General features: G+C 48.4%; 1 protein-coding gene across 3 annotated transcripts in view; it reads right to left on the minus strand.

Annotated features, from left to right (window-relative positions):
* The window catches only part of LOC140076257 (uncharacterized), a 53,698-nt gene extending 31,358 nt beyond the window's left edge, over window positions 1-22,340 (minus strand). The window contains exons 1-5 of one of the 3 annotated variants that reach the window (XM_072122796.1): window positions 22,014-22,340; window positions 4,206-4,363; window positions 3,783-3,805; window positions 1,885-2,140; window positions 874-1,077 (exon numbers count right to left, since the gene is read on the minus strand). In XM_072122796.1, the coding sequence (XP_071978897.1) occupies window positions 874-1,077; window positions 1,885-2,140; window positions 3,783-3,805; window positions 4,206-4,266 (544 nt within the window). In that variant the 5' untranslated portion in view covers window positions 4,267-4,363; window positions 22,014-22,340. Of the gene's footprint in view, window positions 1-873; window positions 1,078-1,884; window positions 2,141-3,782; window positions 3,806-4,205; window positions 4,364-5,898; window positions 6,022-6,124; window positions 6,316-22,013 lie in introns of those variants that run through there. The other 2 variants (XM_072122795.1, XM_072122797.1) reach the window with 2 other exon arrangements.
* Window positions 22,341-27,600: the final 5,260 nt, after the last annotated feature.

Raw genomic sequence — 27,600 nt, forward strand, 5'->3', positions numbered from 1 at the left:
GGTCGGTGGCAGTCAGAGGTGCTTGGTCGGTGGCAGTCAGGATTGTGATCTGTGGCAGTCAAGTGCTTGGTCTACGTCAGTCAAGTGCTTGGTCTGTGGCAGTCAGGTGCTTGGTCTGTGAAGTCAGGTGCTTGGTCGGTGACAGTCAGGTACTTGGTCTGTGGCATTCAGGTACTTGGTCTGTGGCAGTCAGGTGCTTGGTCTGTGGCAGTCAGGATTGTGATCTGTGGCAGTCAGGTGCTTGGTCTGTGGCAGTCAGGTGCTTGGTCTGTGGCAGTCAGGTGCTTGGTCTGTGATAGTCAGGTGCTTGGTCTGTGGCAGTCAGGATCCAGGTCTGTACTAGTCAAAATCTTGGTCTGTGGCAGTCAGGTGCTTGGTCTGTGGCAGTCAAGTGCTTGGTCTGTGGCAGTCAAGTGCTTGGTCTTGTGGCAGTCAGGTGCTTTGTCTGTGGCAGTCAGGTGCTTGGTCTGTGGCAGTCAGGTGCTTGGTCTGTGGCACTCAGGATCCAGGTCTGTGATAGTCAGGTGCTTGGTCTGTGGCAGTCAGGTGCTTGGTCTGTGGCAGTCAGGTGCTTGGTCTGTGGCAGTCAGGTGCTTGGTCTGTGGCAGTCAGGATCCAGGTCTTTGACAGTCAGGTCTGTGGCAGCCTTATGTATTTGGTCTGTGACAGTTGAGTGACTTAAACAAGTCCTCAGAGTTGTGCAATTCATAATTTCCCTCATGCGACTATTGTGAAATGCACAAATCTATGGGATCTTGCATGTGCACTAATGCTTTAGGGAGGCCGATATGAAGAAGATGCTGCATGTGATCACAGAGTCACAACTCAATATTGGAGAAGACGAGAGAAGATGAGGAGGGTCCGGGCACTGACCTCTGGTGTCTGTCTCCGGCTTCAGCTGTGGGGGATTAGAGAAGCTCCTCTGGATGTCCATCTCCATCTCCATCTCCATTCTACTGAAGAGGAAGAGATCCAGGGAATATTTCCTTACATCCGGATGTTTCTCCAAGGTCCGAGTTTTATTCTCGTTACTTGGGAAGTTCACATCTTGAATGACCACGACCAGGTTCTTCTTCCCTGAGAATAGGTTTATAGTCTTTTATTTTTCTCATATTCTATTATATTGTAATAATCAGGCGAGTCATTGAATTCTCATGGTAGACTGACACTTGTTGTCACCTTGCAGTGTGTGTTGTGCACCCTGAGGGTCATCTATCTGTCACCGATCTATCTTACTATATCCTATCTATCAGGTGGATTTATTAATAACAAATCCTTTCAGCTCCATACTGGAGCCTTAGTCAAGAAGAGGAACATGTAAGGATATTCTCTCATCTGTCTATCGATCATCAATGGAGTCCCAAGAAAAGTTCCTCAAGGATGGAGAGACAGGAAGATACCAAGATCAGGCGTCACCCTTCCTGGGGATCTCTGAGCATGGTCACATGAAGGTGATTGGTTCCTCATGAAAGTCTAAACATTATATTAAGAGGAAAGGTCATCACAATGGGGACTACACAAGGAGAGTTCACGAAACTCTTCCATTGGAGTCAGTGGAGATTAAATCTTTCTGGACGTGAGATCAGGGATAATGGAGAAAACTTCTGAAAAAGTGCTGGGAAATACATCATGATAGAGGATCGAGGATCTTCTGAACCTAGGCTCCAGCTACTTCCATCTGAATTTAAGGAGTTAAGCAAATATATAATTTCTTCACTCTCCTACTAGAATGACCACTGCTCATGTCTTCCCTTCCTTCCTCTAGCTCAGCTTTGATAATGGACTGGATGTCATGACTAAACATCAAGCAGTATGGACTAGCAACATGGTCTCTGGTAAAGACTTGATGCTCTAGTTAGATCCCAGAGAATGTCCTCCTCTTACCTTGTGCTGACAGTGATTTGACCTTCTTAGACGCTGAGGCTTCCTGAGTCCATTCACGTTCATTAGATACGTAGAGGCAGAAGGTGAATTCGGCCAGATTCTTCTCCAAGGTCTTTGCCTTAATTTGTGTGAGGTTCACAACATGTAGAGTGTTCACCCGTCCTTGGAAATATTCGGAACCAATGATCCTTCGTAACCAGTCAATGTCTTTTCCTTCCAGGGTTGAGAGGATCCCAACACTGTGCCCTGCACTCATCTGATAATGGCACAGAACATTATAAATTGTGATAAACACAGCGGAGAAATAGCACGATGAGTAATGAGGGGTTTGGTGGTAAGTGCTGTGATGCCTTCAAGACGCTTTCAAGGATGGGCAACAGCACCAAGACCTAGATGCATCGACTCATTGATGATCTGGTGGTGTTATACTTCTATTATGTGATAATATCATATAATTCCATGAGAGGTGGTCACCCCTAGCACAACTTCCATGCTACAGTTACAGGATTATTGCCTCTAAACCTCACTCTGTGTAGGCACCAGTAGAGGTCTCCAGATGGAGACAGTCCATGTGAGGCTGACATGTTGATTATTTCCACCTAAATGATAATGTTGTACGTACTGAAAACCCTTCTCACCTTCTAGACAAAAATACTCATAGGAAAGTTAGTAAAGTAATACTAAGTTGGTGGAAGGGGAGACAATCCCCTATAAATGGGAGGAAGCTAAGATTTGTGTGTGGAGAATCCTTAAACGGGAGGAAAAACTGAAAGGGAGAGAAATGGAGCCTTGTGGTCCGCGTGTTGGTAGAATTGCAGGCTCTAGCCCTGGGCTGGGGAAAAGAAAAATCTATAAAATATGTGAAACTGGAGGTAAAAAAAACAGGGGAACATATTAGAGCACTTCCAGAACATGGAGCGTGTTGTCCGGAGGTGCCAATAGTCAAAGTTTATGAGTATCAGAAACCAAAACAGCGTTTTCATCAGTCCCACCACTTGAGTCACAATTCATGCGCTGCTCTTGTATTCTTGGCCTGACTGAGACGTTGTTTCGGCATTGAAAATCATAGTTCTACTATCAATAAAAAGCTCTGACTATTATAATCGGCAATGTGCTCTATGTTCTGGTAGCGCTCTGATACATGCCCCGTTTTTCTAATCTACAATTTCACATTTGGGGCATTTATTGGATTGTGGGGTTCTGATTGCTGGTCTCCCCTTGTGACCCAAAGTCAAAGAGCTGGAAATAAACTCATCCTGTAACTACCATGGGTCACAGGACAGGCTGGTGGAAGAGGTCATCATCACTTGGCACTTAAGGTCCCTTATTCTGCTGATACAGAAACAGTCCTAGGAGCTAATCGTAGAGATAATCCTGATGATACAAGGACATAATTTATCTTCTCAGATGACAGAATCAATTGTCTTAGTTTGAGATTTGAAAAGAAATAAGATATAAAAGGAACATTGGGATTGTTACTGTACGTCTAAGGTTGAGTTCACACCACGTTTTATGTATACGCTTAGCATATAGTTCGAAAAACACCCGATGTATATGCTTGGCGCATCCATTGACAAATAGTTGCAGAGCGAGACATAGTTGTTGGCTCCGTCTGGCCACTATAATTAGCAGTGTCTGGATCCTCCTGACATGCCCTTACAAATTCAAGGTGTGAACCCAACCTTAGACTAATGCAGCCTCATGTCTGCTGCTTGTAGTTTCCATATGTTGAGATTTTACATGAATTTTATCTTTGGTGCTCCTGATGGTCTGCAATTTCCTCAAATATTCTGCAGCCTGTGAACCCACTCTAGGACCCCTATAATAGGATGAATCCTGAAGCCCAAAATCCAGAGATGAGACATTTCTCCATTGTTCTTGATAAAAGTGAATCTTACCAGTTTCTTGTCCTTTGTGGTCTCTGAAAATCAAAGAGACAATAAGAGAAGAGAAGTTACTGAGTGACCCTTGATGATGATCTGGTGCTCGTATTGAGACCTAGGACTATCGGGCACCACTACCATGTGGAGCATAGAGGAAGACAATAATAACTGGGGGGCAGAGAGTGAAAACTTTGTCAGGGTGATCCTGGTCTCATGGAACGTGGAACAAGAAGGAATTGTTATAACTTATACAGTGGTCCAAAAGATAAGAGACTGAAGCAGATAACAATGGAAGAAGAAGGAAGAAGACAGAGTCAATGATGCAGAGACACACAACCCTAATGGTTGCAATCAACACTGAGGAGACCCTCATAACTATGTGAAGATGTGCCAAGATGTGATGGACCAGAACAATGCATGGACATCAGTAGAATTAACCTTTAGCCTTATCCATGATCTCCCTGATCTTGTCCAGTTTCTGACGCATTGTATCCTCCATCTTGTCAGATCTTTATCACTCAGCTCCTTCTTCTTCTCAAGACCAAGGTGAGGTCTTCCAGTAATTCCGACCTATCACACCTTGAGACCTCGATATCCTGAAAGACAACCACAGTGACTTGTTTTGGTGAATTTGATGTTGGAGACAAGATAGCACCTTTAGGACCACAATGGGACCCTATAACAGGTCTTCACATCAGGAGGGCTTTCATCTATTCATACACAGATGTTAATGATGTTTAGTCCCCACTAGACAGAAGAGTCCTAATGTAATAAACGTGCCAAGGTCCCCAGCACCAGGACATTTACAACAGTGGTATCTTGGGTGCAGCGTTTCATATCATAGGAGAAGGTCACATCATTGTTGTAAAGGAAACGGTGACGTTTCGGACCCCTGAAGGATACTCATGGTCACTTAGTTATCCTTTCTAGACACTCCCAGAATGCACGGGTTCTGGGAGGTGCAGGAAGTGATTTAAAGTTGTCCACACAACCTCCGGATACGGCACAACAATAAATCCCAATCCTGAATGGCTATAAGATCTCTTCCACCAGCCTCAGTGAAACCAAATCTTATCAAACCAAATAAGCTGCCACCAGTTCTCCTTTACTATAAACCCGGTGCGTAACTGGATTATATGGGGCGAGGAATCAACCCGGTAGCAGATATAACCGAAACACGGATGTTTGGGGTTTGTAGATCAAGATAAAAGAGCAACACAGGTTAAGTTTTATATTTAGTTGCCTTACGGGAACACTAGACAAAACAATATATACAATAGCATATATATATATATATATATATATATATATATATATACAGTTAAGCAGAGTACAATATGCAAAGGTAGCACTACAAATAACAGCAGTTCAGTAATGGAACCTGATATAGAAAATGCGCATTCAGAGGTATCTGCTTATATCAAGTGAAGTGACATCTCTGCCCACTCCCAGGAGGGGTCATGGGTCCCTCCTACCTGTTATTATGTCCAGAACCTTAGAGAAGTCATAGCTTCTCAAGGGGAGGTCGTAGGGTCGGGGGCTCATGGATCTGGGTGGAAACCTGGATCGCATTGATACCAAACCTGACCCATTTGATCTGGTCCTATCCAGAGATATTTATATCTCTGGACCCAAGGGTGCTCGGGCTGAGATGGACCATAACTCCATAACTGTCCTTAATCGACGTATTGGTCTAAGAGTTTTTATGAGTCTTTGTCTCCTGTTTGAAAATTGGAGGGAAGCCTCAGAGTCACCACCACTGGGGAAATGAAGCCCGGCCCCCGACTGAGGCTTCCTCTGCAGCCTCTGAAGTGTTAGATAACGCTTTAACTAGATAGAGTGTTATCTAATTGGGATGAGGCTAGATGGAGGTGGGGGATTCTAGTAGTACAAGACCTCCCCCCCTTGGCCATATTCATCACAATTGTTATTTCAGAGAAGCACATTCATACAATCTTCAAGCACAATTCATAATCACTCATCCCCTCCATCATCAATAACATCAGGCATCAGGATCATCCATTATTTCCTTACTGGATCCATTCCTGCTACTCAGAGAACTAGTGACAAGCTCTGACATGTTATCCAAGATGATCCTAAAGCATAACATGGAACAGCTGTGGGGTCTCACTGTGTCTAATGCGAGTCCTGGCCCAGGGGTCCCCCAGTGGTGTCTTCTCCTCCCGGGGTTCTCAGGGTTTCATGGGAGTTTCCTCTTCCTCCTTCCTTGCTCTTGACTTGATGTTTCCACTCAGGATCGATCCTTATTGTTTGATTATTTAGAAGGATCCTATCACCCTGTAGACATCTGATCCCAGTATTAGTGAGATCAAAGACCCTTCCCTCTGTTTTCTTACCTTCTTACACTTCCTTAATGTTCCCGGAACTGAGAAAGACATCTCCACCTCACCGCACCTCAGAGTGACCTTCGACACCCATTACTTATAGGATACATCAATGTTCATTGTAAATGTCAGGTCAAGGTCCATGTAGCTCATTCCCAGCACCGTCACAAAGCTTGTAACACCAGTGAGGTTACAGCCTATAAGCCGAGATTAGAAAGAGATCAGAAAACATAAAGTTTATCTGGATCATCTGTACTAATGAATTTCCAACCACTGCTGTAGTGTTATATCCCCAGTCAATGGGCAGGACATCAATGTAAGATAGTAGGGGGATGACCCTATGCCTGGCAATATCTGTATCCTGGGCGGCACAGCAGGGATGGCGGTATGAGATTGTGGGGCCGACACCTGGGGTGGGTGGTGGCCAAGAATAGCAGCGATGGAGGTAGGTCATGTATATCAGATTGTGGGACCAACACCTTGGGCAGATTGTGGCCAGGAATAGCAGGGATGGAGGTAGGCTCTCAATATCAGATTGTGGAGTCATTACCTGGGTCAGGAGGAGACCAGGAGGAGCAGGGATAGAGGAAGGCTATCACTATCAGATTGTGGAGTCATTACCTGGGTCAGGAGGAGAACAGGAGGAGCAGGGATAGAGGAAGGCTATCAATATCAGATTGTGGGGTCATTACCTGGGTCAGGAGGAGACCAGGAGGAGCAAGGATAGAAGAAGGCTATTAATATCAGATTGTGGGGATGACACTTTGGTCAGGAGGATACCAGGAGAAGCAGGGATAGAGGAAGGCTATCACTATTAGATTGTGGGGATGACACTGGTCAGGAGGAGACCAGGAGGAGCAGGAATAGAGGAAGGTTATTAATATCAGATTGTGGGGTCATTACCTGGGTCAGGAGGAGACCAGGAGGAGCAGCGATAGAGGAATGCTATTAGTATTAGATTGTCGGGATGACACCTGGGTCAGGAGGAGACCAGGAAGAGCAGGGATACAGGAAGGCTATAACTATCAGATTGTGGGGATGACACCTGGGTCAGGTGGAGAACAGGAAGAGCAGGGATAGAGGAAGGCATTCAATATCAGATTGTGGGGTCATTACCTGGGTCAGGTGGAGACCAGGAGGAGCAGGAATAGTGGAAGGCTATCAATATCAGATTGTGGAGTCATTACCTGGGTCAGGAGGAGAACAGGAGGAGCAGGGATAGAGGAAGGCTATCACTATCAGATTGTGGGGTCATTACCTGGGTCAGGTGGAGACCAGGAAGAGTAGGAATAGAGGAAGGCTATCAATATCAGATTGTGGGGTCATTACCTGGGTCAGGTGGAGACCAGGAAGAGCAGGGATAGAGGAAGGCTATCACTATCAGATTTTGGGGATGACACCGGTCAGGAGGAGACCAGGAGGGGCAGGGATAGAGGAAGGCTATTATTATCAGATTGTGGGGTATTTACCTGGGTCAGGTGGAGACCAGGAGGGGTAGGGATAGAGGAAGGCTATTAATATCAGATTGTGGGGTATTTACCTGGGTCAGGTGGAGACCAGGAGGAGCAGGGATAGAGGAAGGCTATCAATATCAGATTGTGGGGATGATACCTGGGTCAGGAGGAGCAGGGATAGTGGAATGCTTTTAATATCAGATTGTGGAGTCATTACCCAGGGCCAGGTGGAGACCAGGAGGAGCAGCGATAGAGGAAGGCTCTCAATATCAGATTGTGGGGTCATTACCTGGGTCAGGAGGAGACCAGGATGAGCTGGGATAGAAGAAGGCTATCACTATCAGATTGTGGGGTCGTTAGACAAGGAGGAGCAGGGATAGAGGAAGGCTATCAATATCAGATTGTGGGGTCATTACCTGGGTCAGGAGGAGACCAGGAGGAGCAGGGATAGAGGAAGGAACTCAATATCAGATTGTGGGGTCGTTACCTGGGTCAGGTGGAGACAAGAAAGAGCAGGGATAGAGGAAGGCATTCAATATCAGATTGTGGGGTCATTACCTGGGTAAGGAGAAGACCAGGAGGAGCCGGGATAGAGGAAGGCTATCACTATCAGATTGTGGGGTCGTTACCTGGGTCAGGTGGAGACCCGGAGGAGCAGGGATAGAAGAAGGCTATTAATATCAGATTGTGGGGTCATTACCTGGGTCAGGCAAAGACCAGGAGGAGCCGGGATAGAGGAAGGCTATCACTATCAGAATGTGGGGTCGTTACCTGAGTCTGGTGGAGATCAGGAGTGGCAGGGATAGAGGAATACTATTAATATCAGATTGTGGGGATGATACCTGGGTCAGAAGGAGACCAGGAAGAGCAGGGATAGAGGAAGGCTAATAATATCAGATTGTGGGGTCGTTACCTGGGTCAGGTGGAGACCAGGAAGAGCAGGGATAGAGGAAGGCTATCAATATCAGATTGTGGGGTCATTACCTGGGTCAGGTGGAGACCAGGAAGAGCAGGGATAGAGGAAGGCTGTTAATATCAGATTGTGGGGTCTTTACCTGGGTCAGGTGGAGACCAGGAGGAGCAGGGATAGAGGAAGGCTATCAATATCAGATTGTGGGGTCATTACCAGGGTAAGGAGGAGACCAGGAGGAGCAGGGATAGAGGAAGGCTATCACTATCAGATTGTGGGGATGATACCTGGGTCAGGAGGAGGCTAGGAGGAGCAGGGATAGAGTAAGGCTATTAATATCAGATTGTGGGGATAATACCTGGGTCAGGAGGAGACCAGGAGGAGCAGGGATAGTGGAATGCTTTTAATATCAGATTGTGGAGTCATAACCCGGGGCCAGGTGGAGACCAGGAGGAGCAGCGATAGAGGAAGGCTCTCAATATCAGATTGTGGGGTCATTACCTGGGTCAGGAGGAGACCAGGAGGAGCAGGGATAGAGGAAGGAACTCAATATCAGATTGTGGGGTCGTTACCTGGGTCAGGTGGAGACCAGGAAGAGCAGGGATAGAGGAAGGCATTCAATATCAGATTGTGGGGTCATTACCTGGGTAAGGAGAAGACCAGGAGGAGCCGGGATAGAGGAAGGCTATCACTATCAGATTGTGGGGTCGTTACCTGGGTCAGGTGGAGACCCGGAGGAGCCGGGATAGAGGAAGGCTATCACTATCAGATTGTGGGGTCGTTACCTGGGTCAGGTGGAGACCCGGAGGAGCAGGGATAGAAGAAGGCTATTTATTTCAGATTGTGGGGTCATTACCTGGGTCAGGCAAAGACCAGGAGGAGCCGGGATAGAGGAAGGCTATCACTATCAGAATGTGGGGTCGTTACCTGAGTCTGGTGGAGATCAGGAGTGGCAGGGATAGAGGAATACTATTAATATCAGATTGTGGGGATGATACCTGGGTCAGAAGGAGACCAGGAAGAGCAGGGATAGAGGAAGGCTAATAATATCAGATTGTGGGGTCGTTACCTGGGTCAGGTGGAGACCAGGAAGAGCAGGGATAGAGGAAGGCTATCAATATCAGATTGTGGGGTCATTACCTGGGTCAGGTGGAGACCAGGAAGAGCAGGGATAGAGGAAGGCTATTAATATCAGATTGTGGGGTCTTTACCTGGGTCAGGTGGAGACCAGGAGAATCAGGGATAGAGGAAGGTTTTCAATATCAGATTGTGGGGTCATTACCAGGGTAAGGAGGAGACCAGGAGGAGCAGGGATAGAGGAAGGCTATCACTATCAGATTGTGGGGATGATACCTGGGTCAGGAGGAGGCTAGGAGGAGCAGGGATAGAGTAAGGCTATTAATATCAGATTGTGGGGATGATACCTGGGTCAGGAGGAGACCAGGAGGAGCAGGGATAGTGGAATGCTTTTAATATCAGATTGTGGAGTCATAACCCGGGGCCAGGTGGAGACCAGGAGGAGCAGCGATAGAGGAAGGCTCTCAATATCAGATTGTGGGGTCTTTACCTGGGTCAGGAGGAGACCAGGAGGAGCAGGGATAGAGGAAGGCTATCACTATCAGATTGTGGGGTCGTTACCTGAGTCAGGTGGAGACAAGGAGGAGCAGGGATAGAGGAAGGCTATCAATATCAGATTGTGGGGTCATTACCTGGGTCAGGTGGAGACCAGGAAGAGCAGGGATAGAAGAAGGGTATTAATATCAGATTGTGGGGTCATTACCTGGGTCAGGCAAAGACCAAGAGGGTCAGGGATAGAGGAAGGCTATCACTATCAGAATGTGGGGTCGTTACCTGAGTCAGTTGGAGATAAGGAGTGGCAGGGATAGAGGAATGCTATTAATATCAGATTGTGTGGATGATACCTGGGTCAGGAGGAGACCAGGAAGAGCAGGGATAGAGGAAGGCTAATAATATCAGATTGTGGGGTCGTTACCTGGGTCAGGTGGAGACCAGGAGGAGCAGGGATAGAGGAAGGCTATTAATATCAGATTGTGGGGTCGTTACCTGGGTCAGGTGGAGACCAGGAAGAGAAGGGATAGAGGAAGGCTATCAATATCAGATTGTGGAGTCATTACCCTGGGCCAGGTGGAGACCAGGAGGAGCAGTAATAGAGGAAGGTTTTCAATATCAGATTGTGGGGTCATTACCTGGGTCAAGAGGAGACCAGGAGGAGCAGGGATAGAGGAAGGCTATCACTATCAGATTGTGGGGTCGTTACCAGAGTCAGGTGGAGACAAGGAGGAGCAGGGATAGAGCATGGCTATCAATATCAGATTGTTGGGTCATTACCTGGGTCAGGTGGAGACCAGGAGGAGCAGGGATAGAGGAAGGAAATCAATATCAGATTGTGGGGTCATTACCTGGGTCAGGAGGAGACCTGGAGGATCAGGGATAGAAGAAGGGTATTAATATCAGATTGTGGGGTCATTACCTGGGTCAGGTTAAAACCAAGAGGGGCAGGGATAGAGGAAGGCTATCACTATCAGATAGTGGGGTCGTTACCTGAGTCAGGTGGAGACCAGGAGGGGCAGGGATAGAGGAATGCTATTAATATCAGATTGTGGGGATGATACCTGGGTCAGGAGGAGACCAGGAAGAGCAGCAATAGAGAAAGGCTATCACTATCAGATTGTGGGGTCGTTACCTGGGTCAGTTAGAGACCAGGAGGAGCAGGGATAGAAGAAGGCTATTAATATCAGATTGTGGGGTCTTTACCTGGTTCAGGAGGAGACCAGGAGGGGCAGGGATAGAAGAAGGCTATCAAGATAAGATTGTGGGGTCATTACCGGGGTCAGGAGGAGACCAGGAGGAGCAGGGATAGAGGAAGGCTATCAATATAAGATTGTTGGGTTGTTACCTGGGTCAGGAGGAGACCAAGAGGAGCAGGAATAGAGGAAGGTTATTAATATCAGATTGTGGGGTCATTACCTGGGTCAGGAGGAGACCAGGAGGAGCAGCGATAGAGGAATGCTATTAGTATTAGATTGTCGAGATGACACCTGGGTCAGGAGGAGACCAGGAAGAGCAGGGATAGAGGAAGGCTATAACTATCAGATTGTGGGGATGACACCTGGGTCAGGTGGAGACCAGGAAGAGCAGGGATAGCGGAAGGCATTCAATATCAGATTGTGGGGTCATTACCTGGGTCAGGTGGAGACCAGTAGGAGCAGGAATAGTGGAAGGCTATCAATATCAGATTGTGGAGTCATTACCTGGGTCAGGAGGAGACCAGGAGGAGCAGGGATAGAGGAAGGCTATCAATATAAGATTGTTGGGTTGTTACCTGGGTCAGGAGGAGACCAAGAGGAGCAGGAATAGAGGAAGGTTATTAATATCAGATTGTGGGGTCATTACCTGGGTCAGGTGGAGACCAGGAAGAGCAGGGATAGAAGAAGGCATTCAATATCAGATTGTGGGGTCATTACCTGGGTCAGGTGGAGACGAGGAGGAGCAGGAATAGTGGAAGGCTATCAATATCAGATTGTGGAGTCATTACCTGGGCCAGGAGGAGACCAGGAGAAGCAGGGATAGAGGAAGGCTATGACTATTAGATTGTGGGGTCATTATCTGAGTCAGGTGGAGACCAGGAAGAGTAGGAATAGAGGAAGGTTTTCAATATCAGATTGTGGGGTCATTACCAGGGTCAGGAGGAGACCAGGAGGAGCAGAGATAGAGGAAGGCTATCACTATCAGATTGTGGGAATGATACCTGGTTCAGGAGGAGGCTAGGAGGAGCAGGGATAGAGTAAGGCTATTAATATCAGATTGTGGGGATGATACCTGGGTCAGGAGGAGACCAGGAGGAGCAGGGAAAGTGGAATGCTTTTAATATCAGATTGTGGAGTCATTACCCGGGGCCAGGTGGAGACCAGGAGGAGCAGGGATAGAGGAAGGCTCTCAATATCAGATTGTGGGGTCATTACCTGGGTCAGGAGGAGACCAGGAGGAGCAGGGATAGAGGAAGGCTATCAATATCAGATTGTGGGGTCATTACCTGGGTAAGGAGGAGACCAGGAGGAGCCGGGATAGAGGAAGGCTATCACTATCAGATTGTGGGGTTGTTACCTGGGTCAGGCAAAGTCCAAGAGGGTCAGGGATAGAGGAAGGCTATCACTATCAGAATGTGGGGTCGTTACCTGAGTCAGGTGGAGATCAGGAGTGGCAGGGATAGAGGAAGGCTAATAATATCAGATTGTGGGGTCGTTACCTGGGTCAGGTGGAGACCAGGAGGAGCAAAGATAGAAGAACGCTATTAATATCAGATTGTGGGTTCTTTACCTGGGTCAGGAGGAGACCAGGAGGGGCAGGTATAGAGAAAGGCTGTCACTTTCAGAATGTGGGGATGACACCTGGGTCAGCTGGAGACCAGGAAGAGCCGGGATAGAAGAATGCTATCAATATCAGATTGTGGAGTCATTACCTGGGTCAGGAGGAGACCAGGAGGAGCAGGGATAGAGGAAGGCTCTGAAAATCAGATTGTGGGGTCATTACCTGGGTCAGGAGGAGACGAGGAGGAGAAGATATAGAGGAATGCTTTTAATATCAGATTGTGGGGATTATATATGGGCTAGGAGGAGACTAGGAGGAGCAGGGATAGAGGAAGGCTATTAATATCAGATTGTGGGGTCATTACCTGGGTCAGGAGGAGGATAGAAGGAGCAGGGAAAGAGGAAGGCTATTAATATTAGATTGTGGGGATGATACATGGGTCAGGAGGAGACTAGGAGGAGCCGGGATAGAGAAATGCTAATAATATCAGATTGTGGGGTCTTTTCTGGGTCAGGAGGAGACCAGGAGGGGCAGGGATAGAGGAAGGCTATCACTATCAGAATGTGGGGATGACACCTGGGTCAGGTGGAGACCAGGAAGAGCAGGGATAGAGGAAGGCTATCACTATCAGATTGTGGGGTCGTTACCTGAGTCAGGTGGAGACCAGGAGGAGCCGGGATAGAGGAAGGCTATCACTATCAGATTGTGGGGTCGTTACCTGAGTCAGGTGGAGACCAGGAGGAGCCGGGATAGAGGAAGGCTATTAATATCAGATTGTGGGGTTGTTACCTGGGTCAGGTGGAGACCAGGAAGAGCAGGGATAGAGGAAGGCTATCACTATCAGATTGTGGCGTCGTTACCTGAGTCAGGTGGAGACCAGGAAGAGCAGGGATAGAGGAAGGCTATCACTATCAGAATGTGGGGTCGTTACCTGGGTCAGGTGGAGACCAGGAAGAGCAAGGATAGAGGAAGGCTATCAATATCAGATTGTGGGGTCATTACCTGGGTAAGGAGGAGACCAGGAGGAGCCGGGATAGAGGAAGGCTATCACTATCAGATTGTGGGGATGTTACCTGGGTCAGGTGGAGACCCGGAGGAGCAGGGATAGAAGAAGGCTATTAATATCAGATTGTGGGGTCATTACCTGGGTCAGGCAAAGACCAAGAGGGTCAGGGATAGAAGAAGGCTATCAAGATAAGATTGTGGGGTCATTTCCTGGGTCAGGAGGAGACCAGGAGGAGCAGGGATAGAGGAAGGCTATCAATATAAGATTGTTGGGTTGTTACCTGGGTCAGGAGGAGACCAAGAGGAGCAGGAATAGAGGAAGGTTATTAATATCAGATTGTGGGGTCATTACCTGGGTCAGGAGGAGACCAGGAGGAGCAGCGATAGAGGAATGCTATTAGTATTAGATTGTCGAGATGACACCTGGGTCAGGAGGAGACCAGGAAGAGCAGGGATAGAGGAAGGCTATAACTATCAGATTGTGGGGATGACACCTGGGTCAGGTGGAGACCAGGAAGAGCAGGGATAGCGGAAGGCATTCAATATCAGATTGTGGAGTCATTACCTGGGTCAGGAGGAGACCAGGAGGAGCAGGGATAGAGGAAGGCTATCACTATCAGATTGTGGGGTCATTACCTGAGTCAGGGGGAGACCAGAAGGGGCAGGGATAGAGGAAGGCTATCAATATCAGATTGTGGGGTCATTACCTGGGTCAGGAGGAGACCAGGAGGAGCAGCGATAGAGGAATGCTATTAGTATTAGATTGTCGAGATGACACCTGGGTCAGGAGGAGACCAGGAAGAGCAGGGATAGAGGAAGGCTATAACTATCAGATTGTGGGGATGACACCTGGGTCAGGTGGAGACCAGGAAGAGCAGGGATAGCGGAAGGCATTCAATATCAGATTGTGGAGTCATTACCTGGGTCAGGAGGAGACCAGGAGGAGCAGGGATAGAGGAAGGCTATCACTATCAGATTGTGGGGTCATTACCTGAGTCAGGGGGAGACCAGAAGGGGCAGGGATAGAGGAAGACTATTAATATCAGTTTGTGGGGTCGTTACCTGGGTCAGGAAGAGACCAGGAGAAGCAGGAATAGAGAAAGGCTATTAATATCAGATTGTGGGGTCATTACCTGGGTCAGGTGGAGACCAGGAGGAGCAGCGATAGAGGAAGGCTATTAATATTAGATTGTGGGGATGACACCTGGGTCAGGAGGAGACCAGGAGCAGCAGGGATAGAGGACGGCTATTAATATCAGATTGTGGGGCCGTTACCTGGGTCAGGAGGAGACCAGGAAGAGCAGGGATAGAGGAAGGCTATCACTATCAGATTGTGGGGATGACACCTGGGTCAGGTGGAGACCAGGAAGAGCAGGGATAGAGGAAGGCATTCAATATTAAATTGTGGGGTCATTACCTGGGTCAGGTGGAGACCAGGAAGAGCAGGGATAGAAGAAGGCATTCAATATCAGATTGTGGGGTCATTACCTGGGTCAGGTGGAGACAAGGAGGAGCAGGAATAGTGGAAGGCTATCAATATCAGATTGTGGAGTCATTACCTGGGTCAGGAGGAGACCAGGATGAGCAGGGATAGAGGAAGGCTATGACTATTAGATTGTGGGGTCATTATCTGAGTCAGGTGGAGACCAGGAGGGGCAGGGATAAAGGAAGGCTATTAATATCAGATTGTGGGGTCGTTACCTGGGTCAGGTGGAGACCAGGAAGAGTAGGAATAGAGGAAGGCTATCATTATCAGATTGTGGGGTCTTTACCTGGGTCAGGAGGAGACCAGGAGGAGCAGGGATAGAGGAAGGTTTTCAATATCAGATTGTGGGGTCATTACCAGGGTCAGGAGGAGACCAGGAGGAGCAGAGATAGAGGAAGGCTATCACTATCAGATTGTGGGAATGATACCTGGTTCAGGAGGAGGCTAGGAGAAGCAGGGATAGAGTAAGGCTATTAATATCAGATTGTGGGGATGATACCTGGGTCAGGAGGAGACCAGGAGGAGCAGGGAAAGTGGAATGCTTTTAATATCAGATTGTGGAGTCATTACCCGGGGCCAGGTGGAGACCAGGAGGAGCAGGGATAGAGGAAGGCTCTCAATATCAGATTGTGGGGTCATTACCTGGGTCAGGAGGAGACCAGGAGGAGCAGGGATAGAGGAAGGCTATCACTATCAGATTGTGGGGTCATTACCTGAGTCAGGTGGAGACAAGGAGGAGCAGGGATAGAGGAAGGCTATCAATATCAGATTGTGGGGTCATTACCTGGGTAAGGAGGAGACCAGGAGGAGCCGGGATAGAGGAAGGCTATCACTATCAGATTGTGGGGTTGTTACCTGGGTCAGGCAAAGTCCAAGAGGGTCAGGGATAGAGGAAGGCTATCACTATCAGAATGTGGGGTCGTTACCTGAGTCAGGTGGAGATCAGGAGTGGCAGGGATAGAGGAATGCTATTAATATCAGATTGTGGGGATGATACCTGGGTCAGGAGGAGACCAGGAAGAGCAGGGATAGAGGAAGGCTAATAATATCAGATTGTGGGGTCGTTACCTGGGTCAGGTGGAGACCAGGAGGAGCAAAGATAGAAGAACGCTATTAATATCAGATTGTGGGGTCTTTACCTGGGTCAGGAGGAGACCAGGAGGGGCAGGTATAGAGAAAGGCTGTCACTTTCAGAATGTGGGGATGACACCTGGGTCAGGTGGAGACCAGGAAGAGCCGGGATAGAGGAATGCTATCAATATCAGATTGTGGAGTCATTACCTGGGTCAGGAGGAGACCAGGAGGAGCAGGGATAGAGGAAGGCTCTGAAAATCAGATTGTGGGGTCATTACCTGGGTCAGGAGGAGACGAGGAGGAGAAGGGATAGAGGAATGCTTTTAATATCAGATTGTGGGGATGATATAGGGGTCAGGAGGAGACTAGGAGGAGCAGGGATAGAGGACGGCTATTAATATCAGATTGTGGGGTCATTACCTGGGTCAGGAGGAGGATTGAAGGAGAAGGGAAAGAGGAAGGCTATTAATATCAGAATGTGGGGTCGTTACCTGAGTCAGGTGGAGATCAGGAGTGGCAGGGATAGAGGAATGCTATTAATATCAGATTGTGGGGATGATACCTGGGTCAGGAGGAGACCAGGAAGAGCAGGGATAGAGGACGGCTAATAATATCAGATTGTGGGGTCGGTACCTGGGTCAGGTGGAGACCAGGAGGAGCAAAGATAGAAGAACGCTATTAATATCAGATTGTGGGGTCTTTACCTGGGTCAGGAGGAGACCAGGAGGGGCAGGTATAGAGAAAGGCTGTCACTTTCAGAATGTGGGGATGACACCTGGGTCAGGTGGAGACCAGGAAGAGCCGGGATAGAGGAAGGCTATCAATATCAGATTGTGGAGTCATTACCTGGGTCAGGAGGAGACCAGGAGGAGCAGGGATAGAGGAAGGCTCTGAAAATCAGATTGTGGGGTCATTACCTGGGTCAGGAGGAGACGAGGAGGAGAAGGGATAGAGGAATGCTTTTAATATCAGATTGTGGGGATGATACATGGGTCAGGAGGAGACTAGGAGGAGCAGGGATAGAGGACGGATATTAATATTAGATTGTGGGGTCATTATCTGGGTCAGGAGGAGGATAGGAGGAGCAGGGAAAGAGGAAGGCTATTAATATTAGATTGTGGGGATGATACATGGGTCAGGAGAAGACTAGGAGGAGCCGGGATAGAGGAAGGCTATTAATATCAGATTGTGGGGTTTTTTCTGGGTCAGGAGAAGACCAGGAGGGGCAGGGATAGAGGAAGGCTATCACTATCAGAATGTGGGGATGACACCTGGGTCAGGTGGAGACCAGGAAGAGCAGGGATAGAGGAAGGCTATCAATATCAGATTGTGGAGTCATTACCTGGGTCAGGAGGAGACCAGGAGGAGCAGGGATAGAAGAAGGCTATTAATATCAGATTGTGGGGATGACACCTGGGTCAGGTGGAGACCAGGAGGAGCAGGGATAGACGAAGGCTGTTAATATCAGATTGTGGGGTCGTTAACTGGGTTTGGAGGAGACAAGGAGGAGCAGGGATAGAGGAAGGCTATTAATATCAGATTGTGGGGATGACACCTGGGTCAGGAGGAGACCAGGAAGAGCATTGATATTGTTAGGGTCAGGTGTCCCTCTGACATATTAGAAATCTAGGACCTATACAAGACCAAGTTGTATAACCCTAACCCCAAACACAACATCTGGAATTTTTATGGTCACCTAAAAAGCAAAGAAAGCTACAAAAATTAACAAATATAATGGTCAGGAAAGAAAGGGGTAGAAGAGGAAACCCTTCAATCTGCAGACGATCTTCACAGAGAGAGCGATGGACGTCTCTACCCCGATCCTGTCCACCTACCACCAGACCTAAGTATCTGGAAGACGTGGTCTCAGCTTCATCCATCTGATCTGTAAAGGACAGCATCACGTGTGGGGGGAGGGGGGGCAGAAGCCGCCTTGAGGATGTCCCCTCCAAAGCACTTCTGCCGATCTGTGGCCTCTCCTATCAGTGGATATCGATGTTACTGAGTCTTCTGCTATTATTTAGCCATGAGGTGGCTTGGCCGGGTAATGCCATGGACATCCTGGGACTGTGTTTGCTGCCAGGTCTAACCAATGGGGCTTATTCTATCCATAACCTCCTGCATGCTGTGGTTACTATGGTCCATGGCACCGGGAGGGTTACATGCTAATCCATCTCCATCACACGGATCACATCCTCCCTTTCTGTAGGGATCCTTGCATCATGTGCTCAGCCCTGACGTTCCATCATGTATATCGTCTATCAGCCGTCACACACTGATGAGGAGGAAATGAAATACATTTTAGGATGAGGGTCTAATAATAGGAGTTGCCTCCAGGTTCTGTGCAGGACTGGGGCCCCATGACTGAGCCGCGAGTGAAGCTGATGGGATACACAGGGGGTCCGAGAGCTCGGATACATCTACTGCTGGGGTCATTTACATTCAGTACAAAGCAGAAGATTTCTGTCCCATTTCTGCAAATGTTTCTGCAAAGGTCCAGAAAGGAGGAACAAACCGCGTCCGATATATTCATCATTGTATATTATAACTTGTGATGGTATTTTATACAGGTTTATACTATGTGTTATATTGTACATTCTATATTCTGAATGTATATAATGAGTTATTGTAATATTGTTTGTTTCTTTAGTGTTATCCGTTGTTAGATTATATATTATTTATTATTGCTTATCTTTTATCAGATATTCTCTCTTTTATCTTTTGCTTGTTTGTGTCACTATTATCTTGTGGTCATGTGATGATTATTACGTGTTCCTGTAGATGACTCATGTGACCTCCTGGTGGAGTCATTATTCTTATCTATTCCTTGTACTTTGACTCCTTGTTATTTATATCAGTTTTTTTTCATTATGGAAGCTAATACAGTATAGTATACAGGAATAGTCTCTCTGCTGTACATACCCCCATCATCCCTGGTACACAATGTTGTACTAATCTCATTGCTGTATATGCCCCCATCATCTCTGGGTACACAGTGTGGGATTAGTCTCTCTGCTGTACATACCCCCATCATCCCTGGTACACAATGTTGTACTAATCTCATTGCTGTATATTCCCCCATCATCTCTGGGTACGCAGTGTGGGATTAGTCTCATTGCTGTATATTCCCCCATCATCTCTGAGTACACAGTGTGGGATTAGTGTCACTACTGTATATGTCCACATCATCCCTGTATATGCAGTATAGGATTAGTCTATCTGATGTATATAACCCCCATCATCCCTGTGTACACGGTGTGGGATTAGTCTATCTGATGTATATAACCCCCATCATCCCTGTGTACACGGTGTGGGATTAGTCTATCTGATGTATATAACCCCCATCATCCCTGTGTACATGGTGTGGGATTAGTCTATCTGATGTATATAACCCCCATCATCCCTGGACATGCAGTATAGGAGTAGTCTATCTGATGTATATGGCCACATAATTGCTGTGTACACAGTGTGGGATTAGTCTGCTGTATCCAGGTACAGAGCAGGGGATTAGTTTCTCTGCCGTATATATATATCCCTATTATCCCTGGGTACACAGTGTAGGATTAGTCTCATTGCTGTATATACCCCCATCATCACCTGGGTACACAGTGTGGGGTTAGTCTCATTGCTGTATATTCCCCCATCATCCCCAGGTACACAGTGTGGGATTAGTCTCATTGCTGTATATTCCCCCATCGTCCCCAGGTACACAGTGTGGGATTAGTCTGCTGTATCCAGGTACAGAGCATGGGATTAGTTTCTCTGTCGTATATAAATATATCCCTATTATCCCCAGGTACACAGTGTGGGATCAGTCTCATTGCTGTATATACCCCCATCATCACCTGGGTACACAGTGTGGGATTAGTCTCATTGCTGTATATACCCCCATCATCACCTGGGTACACAGTGTGGGATTAGTCTCATTGCTGTATATTCCCCCATCATCCCCAGGTACACAGTGTGGGATTAGTCTCATTGCTGTATATACCCCCATCATCACCTGGGTACACAGTGTGGAATTAGTCTCATTGCTGTATATACCCCCATCATCACCTGGGTACACAGTGTGGGATTAATCTCATTGCTGTATATACCCCCATCATCACCTGGGTACACAGTGTGGGATTAGTCTCATTGCTGTATATACCCCCATCATCACCTGGGTACACAGTGTGGGATTAGTCTCATTGCTGTATATACCCCCATCATCACCTGGGTACACAGTGTGGGATTAGTCTCATTGCTGTATATACCCCCATCATCACCTGGGTACACAGTTTGGAATTAGTCTCATTGCTGTATATACCCCCATCATCACCTGGGTATACAGTGTGGGATTAGTCTCATTGCTGTATATACCCCCATCATCACCTGGGTACACAGTGTGGGATTAGTCTCATTGCTTTATATACCCCCATCATCACCTGGGTACACAGTGTGGGATTAATCTCATTGCTGTATATACCCCCATCATCACCTGGGTACACAGTGTGGGATTAGTCTCATTGCTGTATATACCCCCATCATCACCTGGGTACACAGTGTGGGATTAGTCTCATTGCTGTATATACCCCCATCATCACCTGGTTACACAGTGTGGGATTAGTCTCATTGCTGTATATACCCCCATCATCACCTGGTTACACAGTGTGGGATTAGTCTCATTGCTGTATATACCCCCATCATCACCTGGGTACACAGTGTGGGATTAGTCTCATTGCTGTATATACCCCCATCATCACCTGGGTACACAGTGTGGGATCAGTCTCATTGCTGTATATACCCCCATCATCACCTGGGTACACAGTGTGGGATTAGTCTCATTGCTGTATATACCCCCATCATCACCTGGGTACACAGTGTGGGATTAGTCTCATTGCTGTATATACCCCCATCATCACCTGGGTACACAGTGTGGGATTAGTCTCATTGCTGTATATACCCCCATCATCACCTGGGTACACAGTGTGGGATTAGTCTCATTGCTGTATATACCCCCATCATCACCTGGTTACACAGTGTGGGATTAGTCTCATTGCTGTATATACCCCCATCATCACCTGGGTACACAGTGTGGGATTAGTCTCATTGCTGTATATACCCCCATCATCACCTGGGTACACAGTGTGGGATCAGTCTCATTGCTGTATATACCCCCATCATCACCTGGGTACACAGTGTGGGATTAGTCTCATTGCTGTATATACCCCCATCATCACCTGGGTACACAGTGTGGGATTAGTCTCATTGCTGTATATACCCCCATCATCACCTGGGTATGCATTGCGGTGATATTATTCAATTTCCTATAAGGGCCGATTTGTGATGAGCAGGCCGGTCAAATTTATTGCTCACCTTATATTTAATCAAAATGTATTCCTGTTAATTATACTGTGATACCTGGACAATTTATTATCCAATTGTGGGTGATGTATGGGGATTCTGTCAGCACCTGTCCAGCAACCACCCCCAGGCTTGGCACTCGCTGTCAGGTAGGTGGTGCCGAGCTCATCCTGCGACGTCCCTGCGGGCTAAGGCCCTGCCTAAAGCAGATAAACCCCCCTGACAAGGGCGAACCCACCATCAGGAACCTAACTGACGGTCCCTGAGTGACCCTACAAGGTGACAGGGAAGACTTACCTCGTCTGGCAGCTGCTGGATGGTGGAGCGGACAGGTAACCGGAATACAGGTATAGACCAGTGTTCACACTGGTAACAGAAACCGACACAAGACAGACAGGAAGGTGGGGTCACGCTAGGAGATACAAACGAAGTCAAACAAAGCGAAGTCACACAAACCGGGTCAAAACCAAGATGGCGGCAAAGGTACAGAATCGTATAGCAAATAGAATGGTCAGAGGGCAAAGCAGAAGTCAGTACACAGAATAGCAAGAAATGCAAGAGCACTAGATACACAGGAGACTGCAATAACCAGCACCAGATACACAGGAGACTGCAATAACCAGCACCTAATACAGGGCAGGATATAAGGCAGTAATGGACGCCGCCCCCAGCACTGACTGGCTCAGCTGTCCATCACTCAAACCGCAGCTGCAGGCAAACAATTAGAGAGGCACACCCAGCTTTCCCAAAGATCAGAAATGCAGCTGTCAATCACAAGCAGCTCTGGGTGTGGTTTTCCAGCAAGAAGCCTGAAACCTTATCCCATCTTATCTCATCACTTTGTGAGTTCTGACAGATTCTTTATAGGAATTGTAAATACACATTATTATTTATATGGTTCCCACCTTAGATTTGCTGATTTGTCACCTTTGTGAATATATAATTCACTAATGAAAGATATTCATTTATTATTTTTCGACATATGTTCTGCCATTGCTGTATTCAGCACTATATAACATTCCCCATAGACCCAGTACTTACATCAGCGCTGACTTAGGTTTTATGTAGATTATAGTAATAGTAATATTTGGAAGACTTACCTTCTGTCACTGGTATTTATTAGATAACTTCTATTTTAGCACAAACAATGACAAATCATTCTCCCATAGACTTACATTGAGTCCCCAGAAAGTTTCTAAAATGGTAAACAACTTTCCAGACAGCACCTGTCATTCTAAAGGTCAGACTGCCGGCTTTTCTGGTAAACAAGTCTGTTTTTCTACTGCTAAATAATTTCTTCTATTGCTCTGGAAAATTCCTGACTCCTCTTAGTTAAACAGAAACAGCACGAAATGTCTCTCAGTGTTCATTAACCCTTTCTACAGGTATTCTGCAGATACAATACTGAGAAACAGAATGTATTTAATAGAACACTACTGATTAATGCAAGTTAACCCTTAGTCGTCTGATCCAGGGTGCTACACACATGGGGTGAGGAGTTGCCTTGGGGGTCACCCTACAGCGGACCTGAGCAGGGAAGCGACACATGCAGGATATCGGGTGCAGGATCTTAGTGACTCCCTGCACAGCGCATTATACACGGACAATGCACTTACATGCACCAGGAAGAAGAAGGTGAACTCTGGGGACCTGAGCGGGGAAGTGACACATGCAGGATATCGGGCACAGGATCTTAGTGACTCCCCGCACAGCGCATTATACACGGACAATGCACTTACATGCACCAGGAAGAAGAAGGTGAACTCCGGGGACCTGAGCAAGGAAGTGACACATGCAGGATATCGGGTGCAGGATCTTAGTGACTCCCTGCACAGCGCATTATACACAGACAATGCACTTACTTGCAACAGGAAGAAGAAGGTGAACTCCAGGGACCTGAGCGGGGAAGCGACACATGCAGGATATCGGGGGCAGGATCTTAGTGACTCCCTGCACAGCGCATTATACACGGACAATGCACTTACTTGCACCAGGAAGAAGAAGGTGAACTCTGGGGACCTGAGCGGGGGAAGCGACACATGCAGGATATCGGGCGCAGGATCTTAGTGACTCCCCGCACAGCCCATTATACACGGACAATGCACTTACATGCACCAGGAAGAAGAAGGTGAACTCCGGGGACCTGAGCGGGGAAGCGACACATGCAGGATATCGGGCGCAGGATCTTAGTGACTCCCCACACAGCGCATTATACATGGACAATGCACTTACATGCACCAGGAAGAAGAAGGTGAACTCCGGGTACCTGAGTGGGGAAGAGACACATGCAGGATATCGGGTGCAGGATCTTAGTGACTCCCTGCACAGCGCATTATACACAGACAATGCACTTACTTGCACCAGGAAGAAGAAGGTGAACTCCGGGGACCTGAGCAGGGAAGTGACACATGCAGGATATCGGGTGCAGGATCTTAGTGACTCCCTGCACAGCGCATTATACACAGACAATGCACTTACTTGCACCAGGAAGAAGAAGGTGAACTCCGGGGACCTGAGCAGGGAAGCGACACATGCAGGATATCGGGTGCAGGATCTTAGTGACTCCCCGCACAGCGCATTATACACGGACTATGCACTTACATGCACCAGGAAGGAGAAGGTGAACTCCGGGGACCTGAGCGGGGAAGTGACACATGCAGGATATCGGGCGCAGGATCTTAGTGACTCCCTGCACAGCGCATTATACACGGACAATGCACTTACATGCAGCAGGAAGAAGAAGGTGAACTCCAGGGACCTGAGAGGGGAAGTGACACATGCAGGATATCAGGCGCAGGATCTTAGTGACTCCCCGCACAGCGCATTATACACGGACAATGCACTTACATGCACCAGGAAGAAGAAGGTGAACTCCGGGGACCTGAGCGGGGAAGCGACACATGCAGGATATCGGGGGCAGGATCTTATTGACTCCCAGCACAGCGCATTATACACGGACAATGTACTTACATGCACCAGGAAGAAGAAGGTGAACTCCTGGGACCTGAGCGGGGAAGCGACACATGCAGGATATCGGACGCAGGATCTTAGTGACTCCCTGCACAGCGCATTATACACGGACAATGTACTTACATGCACCAGGAAGAAGAAGGTGAACTCCTGGGACCTGAGCGGGGAAGCGACACATGCAGGATATCGGACGCAGGATCTTAGTGACTCCCCGCACAGCGCATTATACACGGACAATGCACTTACATGCACCAGGAAGAAGAAGGTGAACTCCAGGGACCTGAGAGGGGAAGTGACACATGCAGGATATCGGGTGCAGGATCTTAGTGACTCCCCACACAGCGCATTATACACGGACAATGCACTTACATGCACCAGGAAGAAGAAGGTGAACTCCGGGGACCTGAGCGGGGAAGTGACACATGCAGGATATCAGGCGCAGGATCTTAGTGACTCCCCGCACAGCGCATTATACACGGACAATGCACTTACATGCACCAGGAAGAAGAAGGTGAACTCCGGGGACCTGAGTGGGGAAGCGACACATGCAGGATATCGGGGGCAGGATCTTAGTGACTCCCCGCACAGCGCATTATACACGGACAATGTACTTACATGCACCAGGAAGAAGAAGGTGAACTCCTGGGACCTGAGCGGGGAAGCGACACATGCAGGATATCGGACGCAGGATCTTAGTGACTCCCCGTATAGCGCATTATACACGGACAATGCACTTACATGCACCAGGAAGAAGAAGGTGAACTCCAGGGACCTGAGAGGGGAAGTGACACATGCAGGATATCGGGTGCAGGATCTTAGTGACTCCCCACACAGCGCATTATACACGGACAATGCACTTACATGCACCAGGAAGAAGAAGGTGAACTCCGAGGACCTGAGCGGGGAAGTGACACATGCAGGATATCAGGCGCAGGATCTTAGTGACTCCCCGCACAGCGCATTATACACGGACAATGCACTTACATGCACCAGGAAGAAGAAGGTGAACTCCGGGGACCTGAGCGGGGAAGCGACACATGCAGGATATCGGGCGCAGGATCTTAGTGACTCCCCGCACAGCGTATTATACACGGACAATGGACTTACATGCACCAGGAAGAAGAAGGTGAACTCCAGGGACCTGAGCGGGGAAGCGACACATGCAGGATATCGGTGGCAGGATCTTATTGACTCCCCGCACAGCGCATTATACACGGACAATGCACTTACATGCACGAGGAAGAAGAAGGTGAACTCCAGGGACCTGAGCGGGGAGCGACACATGCAGGATATCGGGTGCAGGATCTTAGTGACTCCCTGCACAGCGCATTATACACGGACAATGCACTTACATGCACCAGGAGGAAGAAGGTGAACTCCGGGGACCTGAGCGGGGAAGCGACACATGCAGGATATCGGGCGCAGGATCTTAGTGACTCCCCGCACAGCGCATTATACATGGACAATGCACTTACATGCACCAGGAAGAAGAAGGTGAACTCCGGGGACCTGAGCGGGGAAGCGACACATGCAGGATATCGGGTGCAGGATCTTAGTGACTCCCCGCACAGCGCATTATACACGGACAATGCACTTACATGCACCAGGAAGAAGAAGGTGAACTCCGGGGACCTGAGCGGGGAAGCACCACACGCAGGATATCGGGCGCAGGATCTTAGTGACTCCCCGCACAGCGCATTATACATAGACAATGCACTTACATGCACCAGGAAGAAGAAGGAGAACTCCCGGGACCTGAGCGGGGAAGCGACACATTCAGGATATCGGGGGCAGGATCTTAGTGACTCCCCGCACAGCGCATTATACACGGACAATGCACTTACATGCACCAGGAAGAAGAAGGTGAACTCCGGGGACCTGAGCGGGGAAGCGACACATGCAGGATATCGGGCGCAGGATCTTAGTGACTCCCCGCACAGCACATTATACACGGACAATGCACTTACATGCACCAGGAAGAAGAAGGTGAACTCCGGGGACCTGAGCGGGGAAGCGACACATGCTGGATATCGGGCGCAGGATCTTAGTGACTCCCCGCACAGCGCATTATACACGGACAATGCACTTACATGCACCAGGAAGAAGAAGGTGAACTCCAGGGACCTGAGCGGGGAAGCGACACATGCAGGATATCGGGCACAGGATCTTAGTGACTCCCCACACAGCACATTATACACGGACAATGCACTTACATGCACCAGGAAGAAGAAGGTGAACTCCGGGGACCTGAGCGGGGAAGCGACACATGCAGGATATCAGGGGCAGGATCTTAGTGACTCCCCACACAGCACATTATACACGGACAATGCACTTACATGCACCAGGAAGAAGAAGGTGAACTCCGGGGACCTGAGCGGGGAAGCGACACATGCAGGATATCGGGCGCAGGATCTTAGTGACTCCCCGCACAGCGCATTATACACGGACAATGCACTTACATGCACCAGGAAGAAGAAGGTGAACTCCGGGGACCTGAGCGGGGAAGTGACACATGCAGGATATCGGGTGCAGGATCTTAGTGACTCCCCGCACAGCACATTATACACGGACAATGCACTTACATGCACCAGGAAGAAGAAGGTGAACTCCGGGGACCTGAGCGGGGAAGCGACACATGCAGGATATCAGGGGCAGGATCTTAGTGACTCCCCGCACAGCGCATTATACACGGACAATGCACTTACATGCACGAGGAAGAGAAGGTGAACTCCAGGGACCTGAGCGGGGAGCGACACATGCAGGATATCGGGTGCAGGATCTTAGTGACTCCCCGCACAGCGCATTATACATGGACAATGCACTTACATGCACGAGGAAGAAGAAGGTGAACTCCAGGGACCTGAGCGGGGAGCGACACATGCAGGATATCGGGTGCAGGATCTTAGTGACTCCC

The sequence above is a fragment of the Engystomops pustulosus genome, chromosome 8 (assembly GCF_040894005.1).
Source record: "Engystomops pustulosus chromosome 8, aEngPut4.maternal, whole genome shotgun sequence".
In the NCBI taxonomy this organism is placed as follows: domain Eukaryota; kingdom Metazoa; phylum Chordata; class Amphibia; order Anura; family Leptodactylidae; genus Engystomops; species Engystomops pustulosus.